Source organism: Ornithodoros turicata, chromosome 10 (genome assembly GCF_037126465.1).
Source record: "Ornithodoros turicata isolate Travis chromosome 10, ASM3712646v1, whole genome shotgun sequence".
In the NCBI taxonomy this organism is placed as follows: domain Eukaryota; kingdom Metazoa; phylum Arthropoda; class Arachnida; order Ixodida; family Argasidae; genus Ornithodoros; species Ornithodoros turicata.
In genome coordinates this window covers 29,154,225-29,173,294 of record NC_088210.1, presented here as the reverse complement: position 1 = coordinate 29,173,294, position 19,070 = coordinate 29,154,225, and the positions used below count along the sequence as shown (strand labels likewise).

General features: G+C 45.7%; 2 protein-coding genes across 3 annotated transcripts in view; one reads left to right on the top strand and one right to left on the bottom strand.

Annotated features, from left to right (window-relative positions):
• LOC135369801 (homer protein homolog 2-like) overlaps positions 1–13,095 on the bottom strand; it is a 130,196-nt gene extending 117,101 nt beyond the window's left edge. The window contains exon 1 of the mRNA XM_064603333.1: positions 12,757–13,095. Within this exon, the coding sequence (XP_064459403.1) occupies positions 12,757–12,782 (26 nt within the window). The 5' untranslated portion in view covers positions 12,783–13,095. The remainder of the gene's footprint in view (positions 1–12,756) is intronic.
• A 381-nt stretch (positions 13,096–13,476) lies between these two features.
• LOC135369799 (aryl hydrocarbon receptor nuclear translocator homolog) overlaps positions 13,477–19,070 on the top strand; it is a 76,828-nt gene continuing 71,234 nt past the window's right edge. For both annotated transcript variants that reach the window (XM_064603330.1, XM_064603329.1), the window contains exon 1: positions 13,477–13,869. In XM_064603330.1, the coding sequence (XP_064459400.1) occupies positions 13,833–13,869 (37 nt within the window). In that variant the 5' untranslated portion in view covers positions 13,477–13,832. The remainder of the gene's footprint in view (positions 13,870–19,070) is intronic.

The window sequence follows — 19,070 nt, the reverse complement described above, 5'->3', positions numbered from 1 at the left end:
CTTTTATTGTATTGTATTGTATTTTTAAGATGATGAATGGGGAGTTTCATCGCCAGGGGCGATACTCTATTCCATCGCCGGTGATGATGTGGGGAATGAAATAATGAGCCCCCTTCACAACAGATTGATGAATATACAACCGAGGCCCTGTTCATTTTTGGCATTTGTGTTTTCCCCTGCTGATTCCTATTCCAATGAGTGCTAATAGAGTCACTAAATGAGCTTCGCTTCAGAGTATCGACACTGAATTCCATGAGCAAGCATGCGCCATCTTGTTTCCGCGACACGCTAGCCACGCGCACGCGCACTTCAGAGCGCACGATGCCATCTATCGTGCGCGGGTGAAATGTTCCGTTCTCTTTCAAGTAGCTCATCAAGGTTGACGGCCTTGGGTACACCTTGACATCCTCGAGACGCTCTGGTGGACATTACATGGATTATCGCACAACAATGATACACGCGTCTTGTTAGCCGTCTTTGGTCCTCATCTAGGGATTGGTGTACCAGTGTGCTGCGGAAACAAGATGGCGCTCCTGCTCTCCCTAGGACATCAGTGTCGATACATCTGAAGCGAAGCTTATTTAGCGACTCTTAAGTGTGGCCTCGAAACTAGAGTTCTGACCCTGGAAAAGCCGAATATAGGCACTAACAGCGGCACGAAAATAAGAAAATAATGAAAGAATCGCGGGTTTTCGAGGACAGTAGAAAAATTCCAGGGTTTCCCAGGCCTTGAAAACACTAGTTTTAAATTCAAGGGTATTCAGGGGTTTCAAGGACCAGTGGGGACCATGGCACAATGATAGCCCCAACACGTCGTCAACGAACGATTACATGTCGTGTATAGGATGGCGTCCACAACGGCAACATGAGAAGAAGAAGAAAAAAAAAGCGCCGTTGGGAAGGGCAATTCCTTCAGTGAATACGCAAAAAAAAAAAAAAAAACTATTTGAGACGGAAATAGTTTCACACATGATGAAAGCCGAGACGGAAGTATTTCTGGCCGTGACAGCTCCACCGATCTGTGTCCCGTAAGATAGTTTATGACCCGAGCACAAAAAAAAAAAAACGTAGTAGAGCAGACAAAATAGAGACGGCAGTGTACGGTTCAGTAGTTCTCTGACGGACAGGCAAAAACGCATGGTGAGGAAAAACGAGATGATTTCTTCCCTGCCGTCGGATGGCGCTGACGTCTTCTTGCGTACGTATATGCTAACAAAAACGAGTCCGCTGCAATACTAGAATATTTCAAACTCTCTTGTGACACTTCACATGACTGCATAAGCGTCACAAAAAAAAAAGGGCGTACCCTTCCCCCTTTTCAGCACGTCTGGAGGGAGAACAAATACTACTTCATTACCTGTGCAGCCGTAGCACTCTTGCTGTCTCAGAGTATAGACACCAGTACGCCCACTGGCGGTCTCATCTTGCGCGGTCCCAAAAAGAAGAAGAAGAAGAAAAAAACGACGTCGCTACCAGCACACTTCTGGAACTTATCCTTCCGCCACCTTGCATCCACCGAATCCCGCCGCCCACACCTACGTATACTTCACGGACGCAAATCCAATTTTCTTCCCTCGACACGCAGAGGTCGTGCGGAAGAGGACGGATACAGTTGCTCCATTTCATCCCGGCTCCTACAGCTCTTTCTATCCTTTTGTTTTTTCTTTTTTTTTACTGCGAAATGGAACTCGGTGAAAGATATCACCGAAACGCGAAAAATGAACACACGACAAAGAGCGGTCTGTCCTTAGAACACACTGTATAATAGAGAGAACAATTTGCCTCAATACGGGGTACCACAGAGCGGAGATTTACAATATGCGATGTGGTACATAATTCGAATGGCGTGCCCCGCGAAGCAACTACCTCAATCGGCACGGGGAGAGAAGTAAAAAAAAAAGAAAAAAAGATAATGGAGTGAGAAGATCGTCACTAGTTACTTGAATGCTTGAGGTGTAAGCGCGGATTCTCCGAAGGCGTATGACGCAGTTAATGCGCGCGAACGTTGCAACAAACAGCTTCCGCGATGTTTCTTTCTTTTCTTTTCCTTCTTTCTTTTTTTTTTTTTTTTCCGATTCTTCGCAGGCGTGCATGTGTGACTACACTCTTAAAAACGAACTTCACGCTGAAGGTGAACCACTGCACAGAATGATGCCGCTTTTCAATCCTGATTTGGGAAGAGCGCGGGACGTAAGGCATTTTTTGTGACAATTAACGTAACTGCAGAAATGTCACAAAAAGGCGTACACCTTTAGTTCTCAACAAATCAAGGGAGAGGACGGTGTCATTCGGGATGATGGTCCGTCAGAAATGTTTCGTCGCCCCATACTGCGCTCAGAGCCACCCTCTGTGGGGCGTACGCCTCTTCGTGCCAATTAACAGACCCGTAAAGTGACACAAAAAGGCGTATATCAGGAGGCAGAGCGATGTCACGCTGAGTGACGCTTGGCTGTGGATAAGTTTTTCGGGCCTCCACGCTGCTAAGAAAAAAAAAAAGGAAAGAAAAGAAACAGCGTAAAAAAAAAAAAAAAACCAAAACTGCAAAAACAGAATCTCGCTGCATAACGCGTTCCTAGCCCGACATCGTTCATATACCGTGTTCTCTCCTGATTTGATTGAAAACGTGAGGCTCGCGCCTTTTTGTAACATTTTGTATTTATGGTGATGTCACAAAAAGGAGCATAGGCCCCCAATTCTCTCATCAAATCGAAAGTGACAACGCCATTATATTGTGCGGTGGTTGGTACGTGGTTGTGTAGTCCCGTCGGCATTGGGTGGGCCCCACCCAATTGGGTGCACTGGGAGGTACACGGGTTCGAATCCCGGTGCCGGCTGTGCTGTTTGGGTTTTTTCCCGAGTTTTCCTAAGACGCTGTCACCATATCTACCACACCCAATCAGTGAATAAGGTTCTGAGTCACGCACGCTGGCCACGCTGGTTCCAGTAACTTCACGGTGGCGCGTTACGAACGCTCTACTAGTACACTCTATTATCACATCTTAAGTTCACAAAAGGAGAACCGGTGCCAGACTAAGACCAAGATTCAGAGTGACAGCGGTGCCTCGCCCAATGCCAGAAGACATCGCTTCTTCCCGAAGAAATCTAATCGGAAGCTCGATAATCGGAGACGGACGAAGATGGTTCAAGCAGTAGCAGCGGAGGATGCACGCCATCGGAGATCAATTGTCCAACCGGAGGAGGTAACGCCCCCTTGTGTGTTGATGATGCGCATGCGCTCAAGTGACATGTCGGTCACTAATGAGGAAGGAAAGCAGCCTTCCACTCTGCCAAGCGGGATGTGGTGCAGCGACAATGTCTCCGTACGGAAGAGCACGGATAATACAAACGTCATGTTGCGGGATGGCAGGCGTGAAACGCAGTTTTCATGAAATCATTAGAATATTGCTTCATGTTTTCTACGGTCCTCTTCATTTGTTGATTTTACACTCTTAAGGCGGACCCATGCCATGTACACTCTTAAAAATGAACTTCACCGTATAGCACGCTCCTAGCCAACCATAATCTCGAATGATATCGTTATCTACCCTGATTTGTTGAAAACTGGAGGCGACCGCCTTTTTTGTGACACTAATGCTGTTCATAATTCTCACAAAAGAAGCGTACGCCCCCCCCCCTCCCCCCGTTGTTTTCAGCAAATCAAGGCAGATAACGATATCATTCGAGATGATGGTTAGCTAAGATGCTGCTATGCGGTGAAATTCATTCCTAAGAGTGTAAGGAAGTGATGTTATCAGCGCCAACGTGTAGAACACGCTACACTCTTAAAAATGAACTTCAGCGCATAGCACGCTCGTAGCCAACCATAATCTCGAACGATATCGTTATCTTCCCTAATTTGTTGAAAACGGGACGCGTACGCTTTCTTGTGACACTTATGCTGTTCATAACTGTCACCAAAAAGGAGTACGCCTCCCATTTTCCCAACAAATTTGGGAAGATAAGGATGTCATTCGAGATTATGTTTGGCTAGCAGAGTGCTATGCGGCGAAGCTCATTTCAAAAAGTGTAGGCCTGTAGAATATACAGTCAAACTCCTTTATAGCGAACACATTTTTAACGAAAATATCACTACAGCAAATTTTTTTGCGGTCCCGGTGGAGCCCTATATGTCCAATAATGGACATCCTTTTTAACGAAAATACCTTTACTGCGAAGTTTTTTTTTTTTTTTTTTTTTTTGCTGTCCCCTGAGTTTCGTTGTAAAGGAGTTTGACTGCACTGGAAAACTTTTCCTCCGCCAGCCACCAGGGAGGAAAGCCGGCGCCAGTGTCGCCGTGCCAAACTCTAGCCGAGCGTCCCTGTAGTACATCAAAGTGGCAGTTAAGCAACACCAACATAACGCGCATAACACACGCGCCGGCCCGCACACGTGTTCGTGGGCGTGGGAAATTGGTTGACAAATGAATATATCGTCGATTGGCAAAATCCCGGCGCAGCGAGCCGCAAACTGGCTGCGCGCTAATGAGCAGCCGACCGCGGAAGCTCCCCCTTACTCTCGAACATCCTTTATATTAGAGGACGGAGCAAGCTAGGCTGGGCCATCAGCCGCCACATAATCTACACGGGCGGCAAGAAAGGCGCCCTTGTCTAGGGAACCGATATTTATGAGCGATGCATCACGGCTATAAGAGCCGCATGCGTTCTGCGTGTAAGATGAATGGAAGGCGGGTGATAGACGTTCTCTACAAATAATTTGAGAATACTCAAATATTCTCCCAGCGATGTTTCGAACAAGTCTTAAAACACACTCTAGGAACGTTCTTTTTTCTCTTCGTTTTTTTTTTTCTTCTAAAAACACTTTTTTTTGCCAACTTCCCTTTTTCCTTTCTGTGCTGCACTCTTATAAATGAACTTCACTGCATAGCACGCTCCTAGCCAACCGTCATCTCCAATGATATCGTTATCTGCCCCGATTTGTTGAAAACGGGAAGTGTACGCCATTTTTGTGACACTTATGCTGTTCATAATTGTCACAAAAAAGGCGTACACCTCCCGTTTTCAACAAATGAGTGAAGATAACGATATCATTCGAGATGATGGTTGGCTAGGAGCGTGCTATGCGGTGAAGTTCATTTTTAAGCGTGTACAATTGACAATAAATGAAATGAAATAAAGTGAAAACTGAACTTCACCGCATAGCACGCTCTGCGCCAACCATTGCCACGAATTATATAGGGTTATCGCTTCTGATTCAAAAAGGGAGGGGGGCATACGCCTTTTGTGCCAATTTAGATATGATAATTGCCACAAAAGGGGTGTACGCCCCTCTCTATTCGAATCAGAAGCCATAACCCTATCATTCGTGGCGCCGAGCGTGCTATGCACTGAAATTTTGTTTTTACATAGTAGAATAGAATACCGTAGAGCAGGTATACAGAACTTTCTTCTATATTACAAACATCTTGCATGACAATGCAAAGTACACGAGTTCGTGGTAAAGATGGAAACCAATGAATTATATTATTTGAGAACAAATAACATCACGTCACTAACAACGTCACATTTTTTTTCTCCACCTCGAACCTACACTCCGCAAAATGAACTTCAGCACATATAGCCAACCATCATCACGAGAGACATCGTTCTCTTCCCTTATTTGCTAAAAACTGGGGCGTACGCCATCTTTGTGCAGTTCATAATTGCCACAAATACGGCGTACGCCCCCGTTTTCATTAAATCAAGAGAGAGAACGTTGTCTTTCGGCATGACGGTTAGCTAGGAGCGTACTGTGCGGTGAAGCTCTGCTTTTAGAGTGTAATCTAAGAAATCACGCGGCGTACGCCTTTTCGTGACAATTCACAGAACTCCGTGAGTGTCACAAAAAGGCGTACTCCTCCTGTTTTAAACGAACTAGAAGATGGAACTATGTTATTCCATCACTCCTAAAACAGAGCTTCACCGCATAGCACACTCCTAGCCAACCATAATTTGGAATGATATCGTTATCTGCCCTCATTTGTTGAAAACGGGAGGCGTACGCCTTTTTTGTGACAATTATGAACAGCGTAAGTGTCACAAAAAAGGCGTACGCCTCCCGTTTTTTACCACCCAGGGGGATGAACGATTTCATTCGGGATGGCGCATGGCTACGTGCTATGAGGTGAAATCCTGTTGTAAAAGCTATACTTATTCAAAATTGCGGGGGCACAAGATAAAACAAACTTTCTAAAGACATCGTCGTTGAGAGCCTTGAGCAGACAGAGCAAAACCAACGTTTCTTTTGGCAATAGTTACATAGCAGACGCTAAGAACAGACTTGTGGATTTTGGCATTGTGCTGAAACGGCACTGCTCAGATCCATACCGCGTCCCTATTCGCACCATACGTGAGCTAATGTTTTATTAGTTCCAATTTCTGCCACGCCACGAGGTGAAAGCGCCACGTAGTGGTGCCCTGCTCTTCCTGAAGTATGGAAAGTGAGCCCCGAGGGAGCAATCCGCGAGCAGCAACTGAAGCTCATTACAGCAATCAGGCGCAATTAGAGGCTTAAATTTGTGTTTCATCGTTTGGTTAAGCGGTCCCACGCATGAAGGCGTCCCAGATGACGCTTACCTTTGCGCTACACTATTAACACGCTCCCGTACACTATAAACAGAGCTTCACCGCATAGCACGCTCCTAGCCAACCATCCCTTGATTTGATGAAAACGGGGGGCATATACGCCATCTTTTGTGGCAATTACGAACTCCACAATGCAACAAAGATGGCGTACGCCCCTTCCCCTCCCGGTTTCGGCAAATCAGGGGAAAGAACGACCGTCACTCGGGATGAAAGTTGGCTAAGAGCGTGCGATGTGGTGAAGTTCATTTTTAAGAGAAGTCGGCCCAGGAGGCACATTCCCCAGGGCGTTAGTCGTGTCGTTGCCCACCTCTGTGAGCCCTTTCATGGCCACCACCTCATTTTTAAGAGTGCAGCCAGATGACATCGTTCACTCTCCTGATTTGTTAAAAACGGGAGACATACTCCTTTTTCTGTCTCTTGTGCCGTTAGGTTAACTGTCACAAAAAAGAGGTACGCCCCACGCTTTGCACAAGTCGGGGGTGATACCGGCGTCATTCTTTGCAACTGTTGGTTTTCGGCATGTCATGCGGTGAAGTTAAGTTTTGAAGAGTGCACAACGTGCAAGCTTCGTCCACATTAAATACCACCGACCAAGGGATGAAACATGGATGAAATGGGAGACGATAGTGTCTTGCAGACAATACACCGACGCTGCGTTCTTGTACAGCTTCAATCATCCGCATAAACAGGCCAGTCGGAGAAGTCGCTTAATTGGATAAGAGCCATTACAGCTGAGAGAAAAAGAAAAAAAGAAAGAAAGAAAAAAGAGGGCTACCATAGAAAATGACCCGATTTTGCGCACACCAGCTGAACTTCCTCTTCGGCTGCACCTTCGAATAGAACTCGTATCAGATAGCCGTTGATAAGCTTATAATATCTTCAAAATGGAAAATGCGCCCCTTTTTGCGAAAGCTTTGTATTTTTGTTAGTATTTGTGTTAGAAAGCTTTGTATTTTGTTAGATATTGGAAGATTGGGCATACGCCTTTCTGTGACGTCACAGCAAGGCGTATGCCCAATCTCCCAATAAGGAGTGATAACGATATCACCTTGTGCAGTGGCAAGCCTCTTAAGTAAAAGGTAACGACATAACACGCTGAAGGTCAGTCTTTGCACGGAATGATACTGTTATGACTTCTGATTTGTGGAAAGCGCCATGCGTACGCCTTTTTGTGACAATTAACATAGCTGCATAAGTGTCACAAAAAGACGCAAACCTCCCGTTTACAATAAATCAGGGGTGAGGATGGTGTCATTCTGGGTGGTTCCGGCTGGGAGCCTCTCATTCGGTGAAGTTCTGTTTGAAGAAGGTGTACACTCTTAAAAAACGAATTTCACCGCATAGCACGCTCCTAGCCAACCATCATCTCGAACGATATCGTTATCTACCCTGATTTGTTGAAAACAGGAGGCGCACGCCCTTTTTGTGACACTTATGCAGCTACGTTAATTGTCACAAAAAAGGCGTACGCCTCCCGTTTTCAACAAATCAGAGAAGATAACGATATCATTCGAGATGATGGTTGGCTAGGAGCGTGCTATGCGGCGAAGTTCATTTCTGAGAGTGTACACTCTTAAAAATGAACTTCACCGCATAGCACGCTCCTAGCCAACCATCATCTCGAATGATATTGTTATCTGCCCTGATTTGTTGAAAACGGGGGCGTACGCCTTTTTTGTGACACTTATGCTGTTCATAATTGTCACAAAAAAGGCGTACGCCCCCCGTTTTCAACAAATCATGGCAGGTAACGATATCATTCGAGATGTTGGTTGGCTAGGAGCGTGCTATGCGGTGAAGTTCATTTTTAAGAGTGTACTTCTCAAAAGGCCAGGGCCTTGGCCGGTTTTTTCCAAGGAATACTTTTTTAACCGCTTTCTTTTTGCTTTTTTCGAGACGGCTCCAATTACTTTCATCCCGTATATCCTTTCAAGAGTGCTTCTACCCATATATATATCGTCGCATTTTGTCGTTGTTCACACTCCCATTCCCATTCATCGAGCAATTAATCTCCACGTTTCTGAGAAAATGCTGGGGAAATGGAACGCGCACTTAAAAGAAAAAAAAATTCTTTTCAGAGCTCGTACACTGCGCCGTACAATCAGCAGCAGCCAATTTTTAAACACCCATGCAGTCGCAGAACATCTCTCGACTGGCGCCATAACTGGTCTATGTAGTCCCACTCTCCTAAGCCCTTTATCTCTATAAATATATACACATACAATCTGTGTGTGTGTGTGTGCGGGCGTTATCGTCCTCTCGACGCTGCCACAGCCTTCGCAGCTACGCTATCCCCTCTGTAATTAGACTTGGGATGATCAAACGACCGACGCAGCGTTACCTCGTCCTCCACGGCGTCGAATGAGAGCCTCTATATGGAACATTGTAATTTCCTTTCCCAGTACTATGGCCTTTCAGGTTCGGACACATATCGAGTGAAGTGTCGCCACGTGGCTGCTGCGACCTAATAAGCGCTGCACTGCAATTCGCCTCCCATAAAGGCGCATATTGGAAAAGGTGCGAATATCTTGACCCGGCGCACAGCGTGTTATGTTGCGAAGTTCTGTTATTAGAATGTATAGGGATGCAATAAGGTTGATGACAGTGACAGATGAGTACGCAAGTAGCAAAATGTATTGGCCCAATATTGGCTATATATCGGCAATACTGGTCCAAGATTGGGCCGACATTGCCAACGTTCAGCCGATATTGGGCCAAGATGTTGTGCTGCTTGGGAATAAGGTGGGTACACAGGATTGTTGAGCAATCGCGCACCAAAAATACGTACGTATTTCCTTAACGTTAAATACCACAGACACCGAGAAAAGTATATATTTGTAGTCGCTATGGGCAGAATTGTATATTTTGAAAAACCAGGAACCATCTATGGTCAGTAATACTTTGGTTGTCTATGGAGCATATGGGTTAGATTTCGGTGTTAGGCGTTGGAATTTATCATGGTTAGTAATGCAATTTTGTCTTGATGCCTCCTACACTCTTAAAAATGAACTTCACCGCATAGCACCCTCCAAGCCACCCATTATCTCGAATGATATCGTTATCTGCCCTAATTTGCTGAAAACGGGAGCCGTACGCCTTTTTGTGACACTTATGCTGTTCATAATTGTCACAAAAAAGGCGTACGCCTCCCGTTTTCAGCAAATCAGGGAAGATAACGGTATCATCTGAGATGATGGTTGGCGAGGAGCGTGCTATGCGGTGAAGTTCAGCTTTAAGAGTGTATAACCCCTCCTGCCTGCGATGGCCTGCGGTAATAGGCCTGCAGTATGTACAAAATAAAGTGCCAGTAATCAAGCACACAGACATGCACAAGCACGCTAACGTACGCATAAGAAAAACGTGTTCGTATCACATAGTTTGTTCATCACGGTGAGTGATTCATCCGAACGGTGACTCCCTTTTTCACGTGTTTTGTTCCTGCTTTTTTCCGACGGTACATCCGTGTAGACGCGCGTATTTAATCTGTCTCCATGTGTTACCTTCCTGTCCTGCAACACGGGCTGATGTCATATAGCAGCGGCTGTTCTGACCTAAGGGAGAAAACACGCGAAGCGCTCCCTGGGGGTCAATTTTATTTTTAACCGTCACCGCCTCTTTTGTCATCTGTCGGCTATTGTACTCCGCATCTTAGGTATTATAAAAATGCTGTTCAGCCTCAAAAAAATGGAAGACGTTATGGAAGAGAGAGAACATAAACACAATAGTGATAGAAGAAGAAAAAGCGAACGTCGCTTGATATTTATCTATTTGCTGGCGGTATTGTATGATTTTTTCGGGATATCTTATGTGTGCATCTTCGTTCGTTGCTAGATTTGCGGTTCCACAAGCTGCACCGTTTTTCCTGGGTTTTCCTCGGACGCTTTCAGACATATGTCGGCACAGTTCCCTTAGAAGTCGGCCCAGGACGCACATTTCCCCCGGGGTGTCAGTCGTGACGTTTTCCACCTCTGTGAGGCCGACAATGGCGAACCCTTTCATCACCGTACAGCCATTAGTGTTACTGAGGAAGAGAACATTTATCGTTTTGTTACGTAGTAAACTGTGTCCAGATAACGTACTGGCATCTACATAAATGTGAGAGAAGCGCTTACTACTGTTCGTTCTAAGAGAGACTATACGTCCACTTGTACACTCTTAAAAATGAACTTGACCACATAGCACGCTCCTAGCCAACCACCATCCCGAATGACAACGTTCTCCCCCCTGATTCGTTGAAAACGGGAGGCGGAGCCTATTTTGTGTTTCGTTATGCACGGCACAGAATAGGCTACGTCTCCCGTTTTCAACAAATCAGGGGCGAGAACGTTGTCATTCGGGGTGGTGGTTGGCTAGGAGCGTGCTATGTGGTGAAGTTTATTTCTAAGAGTGTACATGCCCTCTGGTTGGTCTTCCACTTTGATGCTAATACGTATCAGAAATTACTATGTCGCAGCAACGTACGAGATAAACATTACAAGGTATACAACTACAGTCTTAGAAATGAACTTCACCGCATAGCACGTTCCTAGCCAACCATGACCTCGAATGACATCGTTATATCTGCCCTGATTTGTTGAAAACGGGAGGCGTACGCCTTTTTTGTGACACTTATGCTGGTCATAATTGTCACAGAAAAGGCGTACGCCTCCCGTTTTCAACAAATCAGGGCCGGTAACCATATCATTTGAGATGATGGTTGTCTAGGATCATGCTATGCGGTGAAGTTCATTTCTAAGAGTGTACTTCTCAGTGAAGTAGACGCGAAAATAAAGAAGAAGAAACAGAATGCAAAAAAAAAACAAAAAAAAACACGCAAATGATGACGCCTTGACAAAACAAAGCTATGGAGAAAAAGCACAAAAAAAGACGATATTAAAGTATTGAATTCATCCTAATTGAAGTAGCGTTAGACAAAACGCCATAACAAAAAAGAAAGAAAAAGTAAAGACAGAAGATGAAGCAAATTAGTGACCGTAAGAATAAACACAGACTTTCGGCTGACTTCAAAGTGATCAAAGAGCTCGTCCAGCGGAGCATTTGCATACGATCCGTCGCGCACTTAAGTGAACAGCACCTCCTGGCAAGTAGGTAACGCTCCGGACAATTAAAGAGTTCAATGTTATGACACCGCACTCACTGGCAGTAAGGCGCGAGATTATTTAAAAATTAAACAGAAGCTATAGTTGAACGGAATGCATTTTTCATGTGTTCGAGCATATACTTAAATACAAGTGCCGAAGTATTAAACGCCGCTCTCTTCTTTTCAACCAGTTATTACATCACGTTCATATTTTTCGAGAAATTGGGCATTACACATGCCCAATTCTATGACAGCACTGTATTACAGGGAATGATAAAAGCACAAATAATACTCCTTGCGCAGCAAATACACTGAGCATCCAAATCTTGCTGCGCATTATTTCAATGAAAACTAATTGTAGATACTGAATATTGCCTAAACGAAATAAATACATTGCAAATAGCCATCAACACACTAAAGCGACCAGTCTGCTCTACTTACAGTTGAAGGCTTTTCCTTATTTCGTAAGATATTCGTATTGGTCTGGCTGAAATTACACAAACGTAGTGCACATACAACATGCAGGCGACTATGCTTGCTCAGGAGTATGCTTCTGCGAGCTCCGTCAATGTAACGTAATGCAATGCTTTACGCATCGGAGATTTCTTCACTGAAGGGACAAACCAACCTGCTGCAGACGTCGATGTCATTCAAGCGCGGCAACCAAGTCTGCAACGGTGCTATAATTACGAAGACTCTGACCACAAACGTGCATAGCAAGGACTTGTAAATTCTATACAAGTCGTACACTTTTCTGGTGACCGCAGAAGACGGCAGGAAACTGTGATTGTGTTCAAAGTGTCCAAACGATGTGCACGCATTTGTACGTCATAAATTCGACCAAGCGAGCAGACGAAACGATGTGTGCGTGTGATTTAGGAGTCCGAAGATCCGGAGCTTCGATCTTGATTATCCTTCCAGGATTTTGTAGCGAGAGGTTCAGGAAAGCTCCTAAGGATTCGATCGTTTTGGCCTTTGCGGGGAAACCCTTTTTTTGATATGCCGGTAAAATTACTTGTGTAACAATGTACGGTTCCCCGATCTAACATTTGAAATCTTCGATTATTATTGCGTGCGATGAGGAGGACTACTTACCCCATACTGGCACTGTTTGCTGTCATTTGGGCATCAGAAATGGTCGGCTACATCGGCAGGTTCTTCACACTTGACACACTCTGCAGGCGCCATCATAAATGTGCTGCGATCGGGTCGCCATCTAACTGCGCATGCGCGAAATGGCGGCTGCGAGCGAATTCGGGAGGTTTCAGGGACGCTGTAGAGTTCCTTTCATATCCACTTTCGTGTTTCAAGTCACGACACAGGAACCACAACACCAAATTCTTCACCAGCCTTCAATCCTGTGTCATAAAGCAGCAAAGAACCAAAGCAAAGCAATGAAAGTTCCGGCGAAGCAGAGCATCCGTCCTAGTTGTAAAAAACTATGAAAGGTGGCAGCAGTAGCTGTTATTGTTTGTACGATTATATCGTTATATTGCATTTGACCATTCATTGGACACTGTGGTTTGTATTTGCCACAACCGACACACTGTTGCTGTGCACATCAACAGACTGTGCTTCAAATCAAAATAGGCCAACCAGACGAAGCGAACGAACTGACTGTACATGCGTGTAGTGTGTACTTCGGTTCCTATCCTGTAAGGTGGCCGTACGAACGTATATATACTCGGAGGAGCTCCAGATGGCGACTCATGTCCACGCGCGACGTTTGAGGAGAAGCTTGAAAGGCTCGTGGGCTCGACATTGGAAGTTGCTCCACGCTCTCGCTTTTCTTCTCTCCACTCTCGCGAGGTCTCGCGATGGCATCTTAGCAAACGAGATTTGTACGGCCATCATGTGTTGTGGTGTCTGTGCTGGAGGGAATTCACCGTAAAAAATGTTATAAATTTTGTGTTGCATCGTTGTGAACAGTGATCAGCGTACTGCAACGACAGTTTCGTGTTGGATGCTCACGAATTTCGGCGTCCGGCGCGCGCGGGACGTGCAGTGTGGCAATCCGTCCTGTGTCCATCCGTATTTCTGATTGTGTGACCCAGCAACACAACGGTGAACGTATGATTGGATCAGACGTCGAACGTTGTGGAAAGCGCTCCGGCGACGGTGGTGGTTTAGCCCGAGATCGCACGGCAAAAGCATCGTAGTAGGACAACTCAATGGCAACAACAGCCACACCGACCCAGCCAGTACCTGGTTAGTCCTGCCTAAGCCTTTTCCGCGATTGGTTACCGTCAGTAGGCACACACTGATGTGTAAATGAACATGTACAGGTTTCTAATAGTCGTCTTTACTGGCTATCTACGTGCAGCATTAGTATTTACTCGTTCGTACACGCTAGCTTCATTTCAAACCGCTCCGTTTGACACACATCTCCGAGTACTGATTGACTGGTAGGACTTTTATTTTGCACAGCTTCGAAGGCGTCCTGTTGTAAAGATCGTCGCACAAGTTACGTATTTTCGAAGACTAGGAAATGCGCGCAATACTGAAAATACATCAATCACCCGTCACGCCTAGATAGGTCTGTACGCAGAGGTCATTTTATGTGCCGCCGTAGAAGTTTTACGAGTATGGCTTTGGCGGCTGTTTTCCATTTACATCTGGTATGCTTACGCGAAGGAACATAAAATATGCACAACGTGCGTGTCTACGTACTGTTGCATGTAAGTATACGCGCCTTGACACCATTGTTTGTTGACTTCGCACTTAGTTATTGTTTCTGGCGAACGCACAGCGCGAACACGCACACTCGTTATTATGCTGTTATATGCTGTTCTATTATTGCAGGTACCATATAATTATGCTTAGGTGTCTCAGTGTTGCAAACTCTGTGCAATGTGCATTGCAGGGTTGCACAGTGTACGGTTCTTTTGCGGCAAAACAGGGCCGACTTTAAGCACGCATTACAACAACGGTACCTGGTAACGAGTTCTTCATTGACAGCGAACACGGGGAACGATAGAGCAACAGTGCGTTTTTGAAGTTTGTGGCCAATAAGCGCTTGATGATATGGGAAGATGACATGGAAATTTTTCAGATTTACATGCCAACACGTAGTTGTGTCAACAATCAACATGCTCACAGGAAGTCTCTGTCACACAATGCAAAGCAGACACATTTACCACAGTTTGGTGTGTTATGGCTAGAGTTGCCTTTGCATCATAAAAACCAAAATCATCATCATCGTCGTCATCATCAAAGCAGACACCAACACACTATGTCAGTCTAACCTATGTTCATCAACTGCAGTGTACACTAATACACAATAACTGGAGATAGTTGGCTTGAAACCTGGGGAAACACCGAATCAACCGACATTGTTGCTTCGTTCCCTGTGTGCTGTAAAGTGTAGAGTTTTCTCACCCATAGGCCGACCGAGCGGTGACTAACCTAACCATCACTTCTCCCTTTGCGGTGTCCCGATTGTGCTGCTGTCTCTTGAGTGTTAAACAGCACAACGAAGCAACTGGACAATGCCAATTTCCAGGCACTCCCAAATGGAGATCGTAGGCGTCTCTCCCACTGGGGACCCTAGACCCCAACCGGCCCCCTTCCATCCCCCCCACCACCACCAATTCATGCCCGAGTCCCCAAAAAATCGGGGCAGCCTGAATGACAAAAAGTGGCAAATACAGCTCATGCCGCACATGAGACTGAGAGTTGTGTAAAACATCCTGGAACCTATGAACACTTTCAGGTCATGTCGTCGTGAGTCAGGTCACATCAATCGACAAAGGAAAACGGTTTGCGACACTTTATTCGCATGTGGCACCCAAGACAACGCTTTGACGCCTCACCTCCATGGAAATTTTGCGCCCCCTTCACAAAATCGGGGGTTCTACAGTAACCCCTGTAACCCCCCTTTCTGCCACCCCTGCTCCCACTGGTTACTGGTAATCTTTTGTTTCCGCTGATTATGCTAAAAGTTGCATAATGTAAAACCCCAAGACTAAAGAACACGAACGGACAGACGCAACACGAAGTCTCCATGAAAGTTTTGCTAAAAGTTTTTTGACAGTGAGTGACTGGCAGTTGGTGATAAATTTTGACAGCCAAAATGCCTCAACTGTGCACGGCTTAACATTTTTAAGATAACATAACATTTTATTCGAACTTAAATTTACAATATTCAACGTGTGTAACCTGAGCCTATGGGCTTTGCAACATGCAGTTCTTCACAGTATTTGCGAGAGAAGAAACCGGCAATTATTGGGGAAAAATATGGTGCTGACCCAAGAGTAGACACTGTCAAGCGCTGGCTTTGTGTCTACAGAGTAGTTTGGGCTGCTAAGAATGTTTTATCAGATTCTGTTGACAGTTGCAAGCCAATGCCAACTGTACCACATTGTAACAGGGGTCTTTTGCAAGGCAACAGGTTAAGGGCCGAAGTATGCGACAAACCTTTTGCATCAACGTACACATGCACAAAAGTGTAACAAAAAGTGGATGCACACTATAGTTTATTTAATTCATCAGAGGGAAATCTGTCAACTGTTGCTCATAAAAGAAGTATGCTGGCGAGTTGATGTTCTTATTCGTCTTCTTTTCGGTACACAGGGTTGTGGTGTTGAGGTGAAAGAAAAAGGGGACATGATTGAGTAGTAATACTACCGAAAATGCTGACCCTCGATTTGACTGAGTTCTCCATAGCGCCTCTCAAATTTTTTTCGAAAGCATTAAATTTTGATACCTGGCTGGCATAATTTTTTGTGCCCCTGTAACACTATTTTTACTGTTCTATTTATTTGTTTATTTAGCAATACTATCAGCCCCTTACTGCAGGGACCACACGGCACAAGACAACACCACATGAAAACAATATGACAAGAAACTAAACCAACCTTCAACATTTTGGAAATTCTTAATGAGCACACTTTTTATGCATGCATACTGTACGCATTGCTTCGTATTATGTACACTTCACGCGTGAATGTCGAGTGATTTACAAAATCTTTAAAACAATGTCGCACAGACACAGTCACATTCCTCGGGTAAGTAGTCCCAATCGGCAAACGTCCTTGGGAAAAATTAGTACAACGCGAAAGAGTGTTCATCCCACAGAAGTATTGTACTTAAAATCAGATAGAAAAGAAAACTAGTGGTTGCTGGCGTCCCGACTGTACAGGAAAGAATAGACCCACATCTGAGAGAGGAGCAAAAGTTTTTTTAAAACGAATTCCGCTCTAGTCTGAACAATACTAACAACGACGGAATGGTGGCGCCACTAGGCTTGAACAAATAGAAAAAAATAAAAGAAAGTTACTCGATGTCTTCAACCATGCGACCTTCGTTGCCGCAATAGAATAACAAGAAGAAAAGCGACCGCTCGAGTTTCACCTATCTAACTTAAACCCCCGAAGAATTTTCTACCCTGTCACATACCGGATGGCGGGCGGACTTCTTTTATTGCTGCACTGATACCCGTGATCTTGCGCAGCTTCAATAACAGGGGTCGACATGCAGGCGCGCCCCTCGCCAGGCGCCCGGTGCATTCTCGCAGCCGGACGACCCCTCCCGGTGACCTTTAACCCCCTCCGATGCCTGCGCCGGCAGGTGCACGAAAGAGAAACCCACCCTGAGACGTTCCACGCGTGGTCATTACGAAGCGGCGGCCTGTGCTGTTTCCTTTCGCGAAGGAATGCAATCGAATACATCAACATGCGGGGCGAAGGAAATGTTGCGGCCTCGTTGGCCGACAGCTGCTCTTAAAGAAGATGTCGATGGTTACGAATGCGCCATGCATCACCGTGAGAGTACACTCTTAAAACACAACTTCACCACATAGCACGCTGAAGGCCAACCATTGTACAAAGATACCTTTGTCACCATTGATTTGCGGAAAGCGCGGGGCGTACGCCCTTTTGTGACAGTCATCGTTTCTGCATAAGTGTCACAAAAAGGCGCACGCCTCCCGTTTTGAACAAATCTGGGGGGCGGGGGGGGGCAACGATGTCACACGAGGTGGTGTTTGTCTAGGAGCGTGCAGTGTGGTGAAGTTCATTTTTAAGAGTGCAGCCAAACGTCGGCACAGTTCCCTGTGAAGTCGGCCCAGGACGCGTGGTCCCCACCCCCTTGCGATAGACGTGACGTTGCCCGCCTAAGCGTGGCCGACTACGCAGCAAGCAGTTCCATGTCACCACCGCCATCCGTTTTAACAGTGTAGGTGGCATCACCGGGAGCTCTGGCATCAGTCTCTATGCAACAGCCCGTGTCTCCGCTCTCCGCCCCACGGTGGAAGACCGCCAGCAGCGGTGGCGAGGAGACTTTACCCGCGAAGAAACGTCCCAAGCAGCACAACATCTTGGCTCAACATTTGACCAATATTGGCAATATTGAACCAATATTGGTCCAATATTGCGCCGGTTATTGCCGATATTGGGCCAGTATTGGGCAAATATGTTGTGCTGGTTGGGCTCATTCGAGGCCGACATAGCGCCGTACCCGAACATCGCCGTTCACTCGATAGCCGATCACTTGCAACCACAAAAGCGCCAAGGTCTGAGCCGTTACGTAATGAAAGCGCGCGACACGGCGACACGACATTGGACGCGAAGAGAAAGGTGACCGCGCGAGGGCGTTCTACCGCGTACGTTTCTCAATGCGTCTCAAAAAGAACCTGTATTTCTCCCACAAACTGATTATATTTCGCAACGCGCCCCTTTTGCTTCGGACATTACTTTTTTTTTTTTTTACCTGGTCTTTGTCGGGCGGGAGGGTCGCGTTCCTCCGTTCTTTGTAAATACGCGTAAGCGGTTCCGAGAAACGCCCGCTGCGCGCCGCGGAGAAGGGTTGCGCTGATATAAGGCCGTGTCGCGGATGACAGCCGTGTAGGTTAATATTTCACGGCTTTGCGAGTGGTCCTCATTCGTACGCTGGCCGGGGTGCAGATTGCTATCTCTCTGTTGCCGGCCGTGATGGTATGACGCGCGGGGAAGAAAACATGTTACGAACGTTTCAATCATCTGCAGAAGGAAGTTCGCCCGGTTCTTCTGGGTGTGTAACGTTGAAAGAGAATTCAAAAGAAAAAAAAATGAAGAGGAAAAGTGGGAACGTATAACGTTATAGGTTTTCAAATAAAAAGGAAACTTTTTCTTCTTCTTCTTTTTTTTTTTTTTTGTACAAAATGAAAGCCATTTTTCGTCAGTCAACTCCATCAGAGACTGTAGTCGCGACCTCTCGCGCTTTCAAATTTTTTGTTTCATTTGTTGTTGTTGTTGTTGACCCTGTTGTTGTCGAACATTTCGTCATTCATAGTCACTTTGTACCATACCTTACATGATGAGCGCAAGTTTGCCACAATTCGAGAGAAGGAAATGATTCTCTAACGCAGAGTCCTAATTTAGAACATTACTTACTTAGCAGTTCTGTAGAACATGATGTGGAGAGATTTTTGT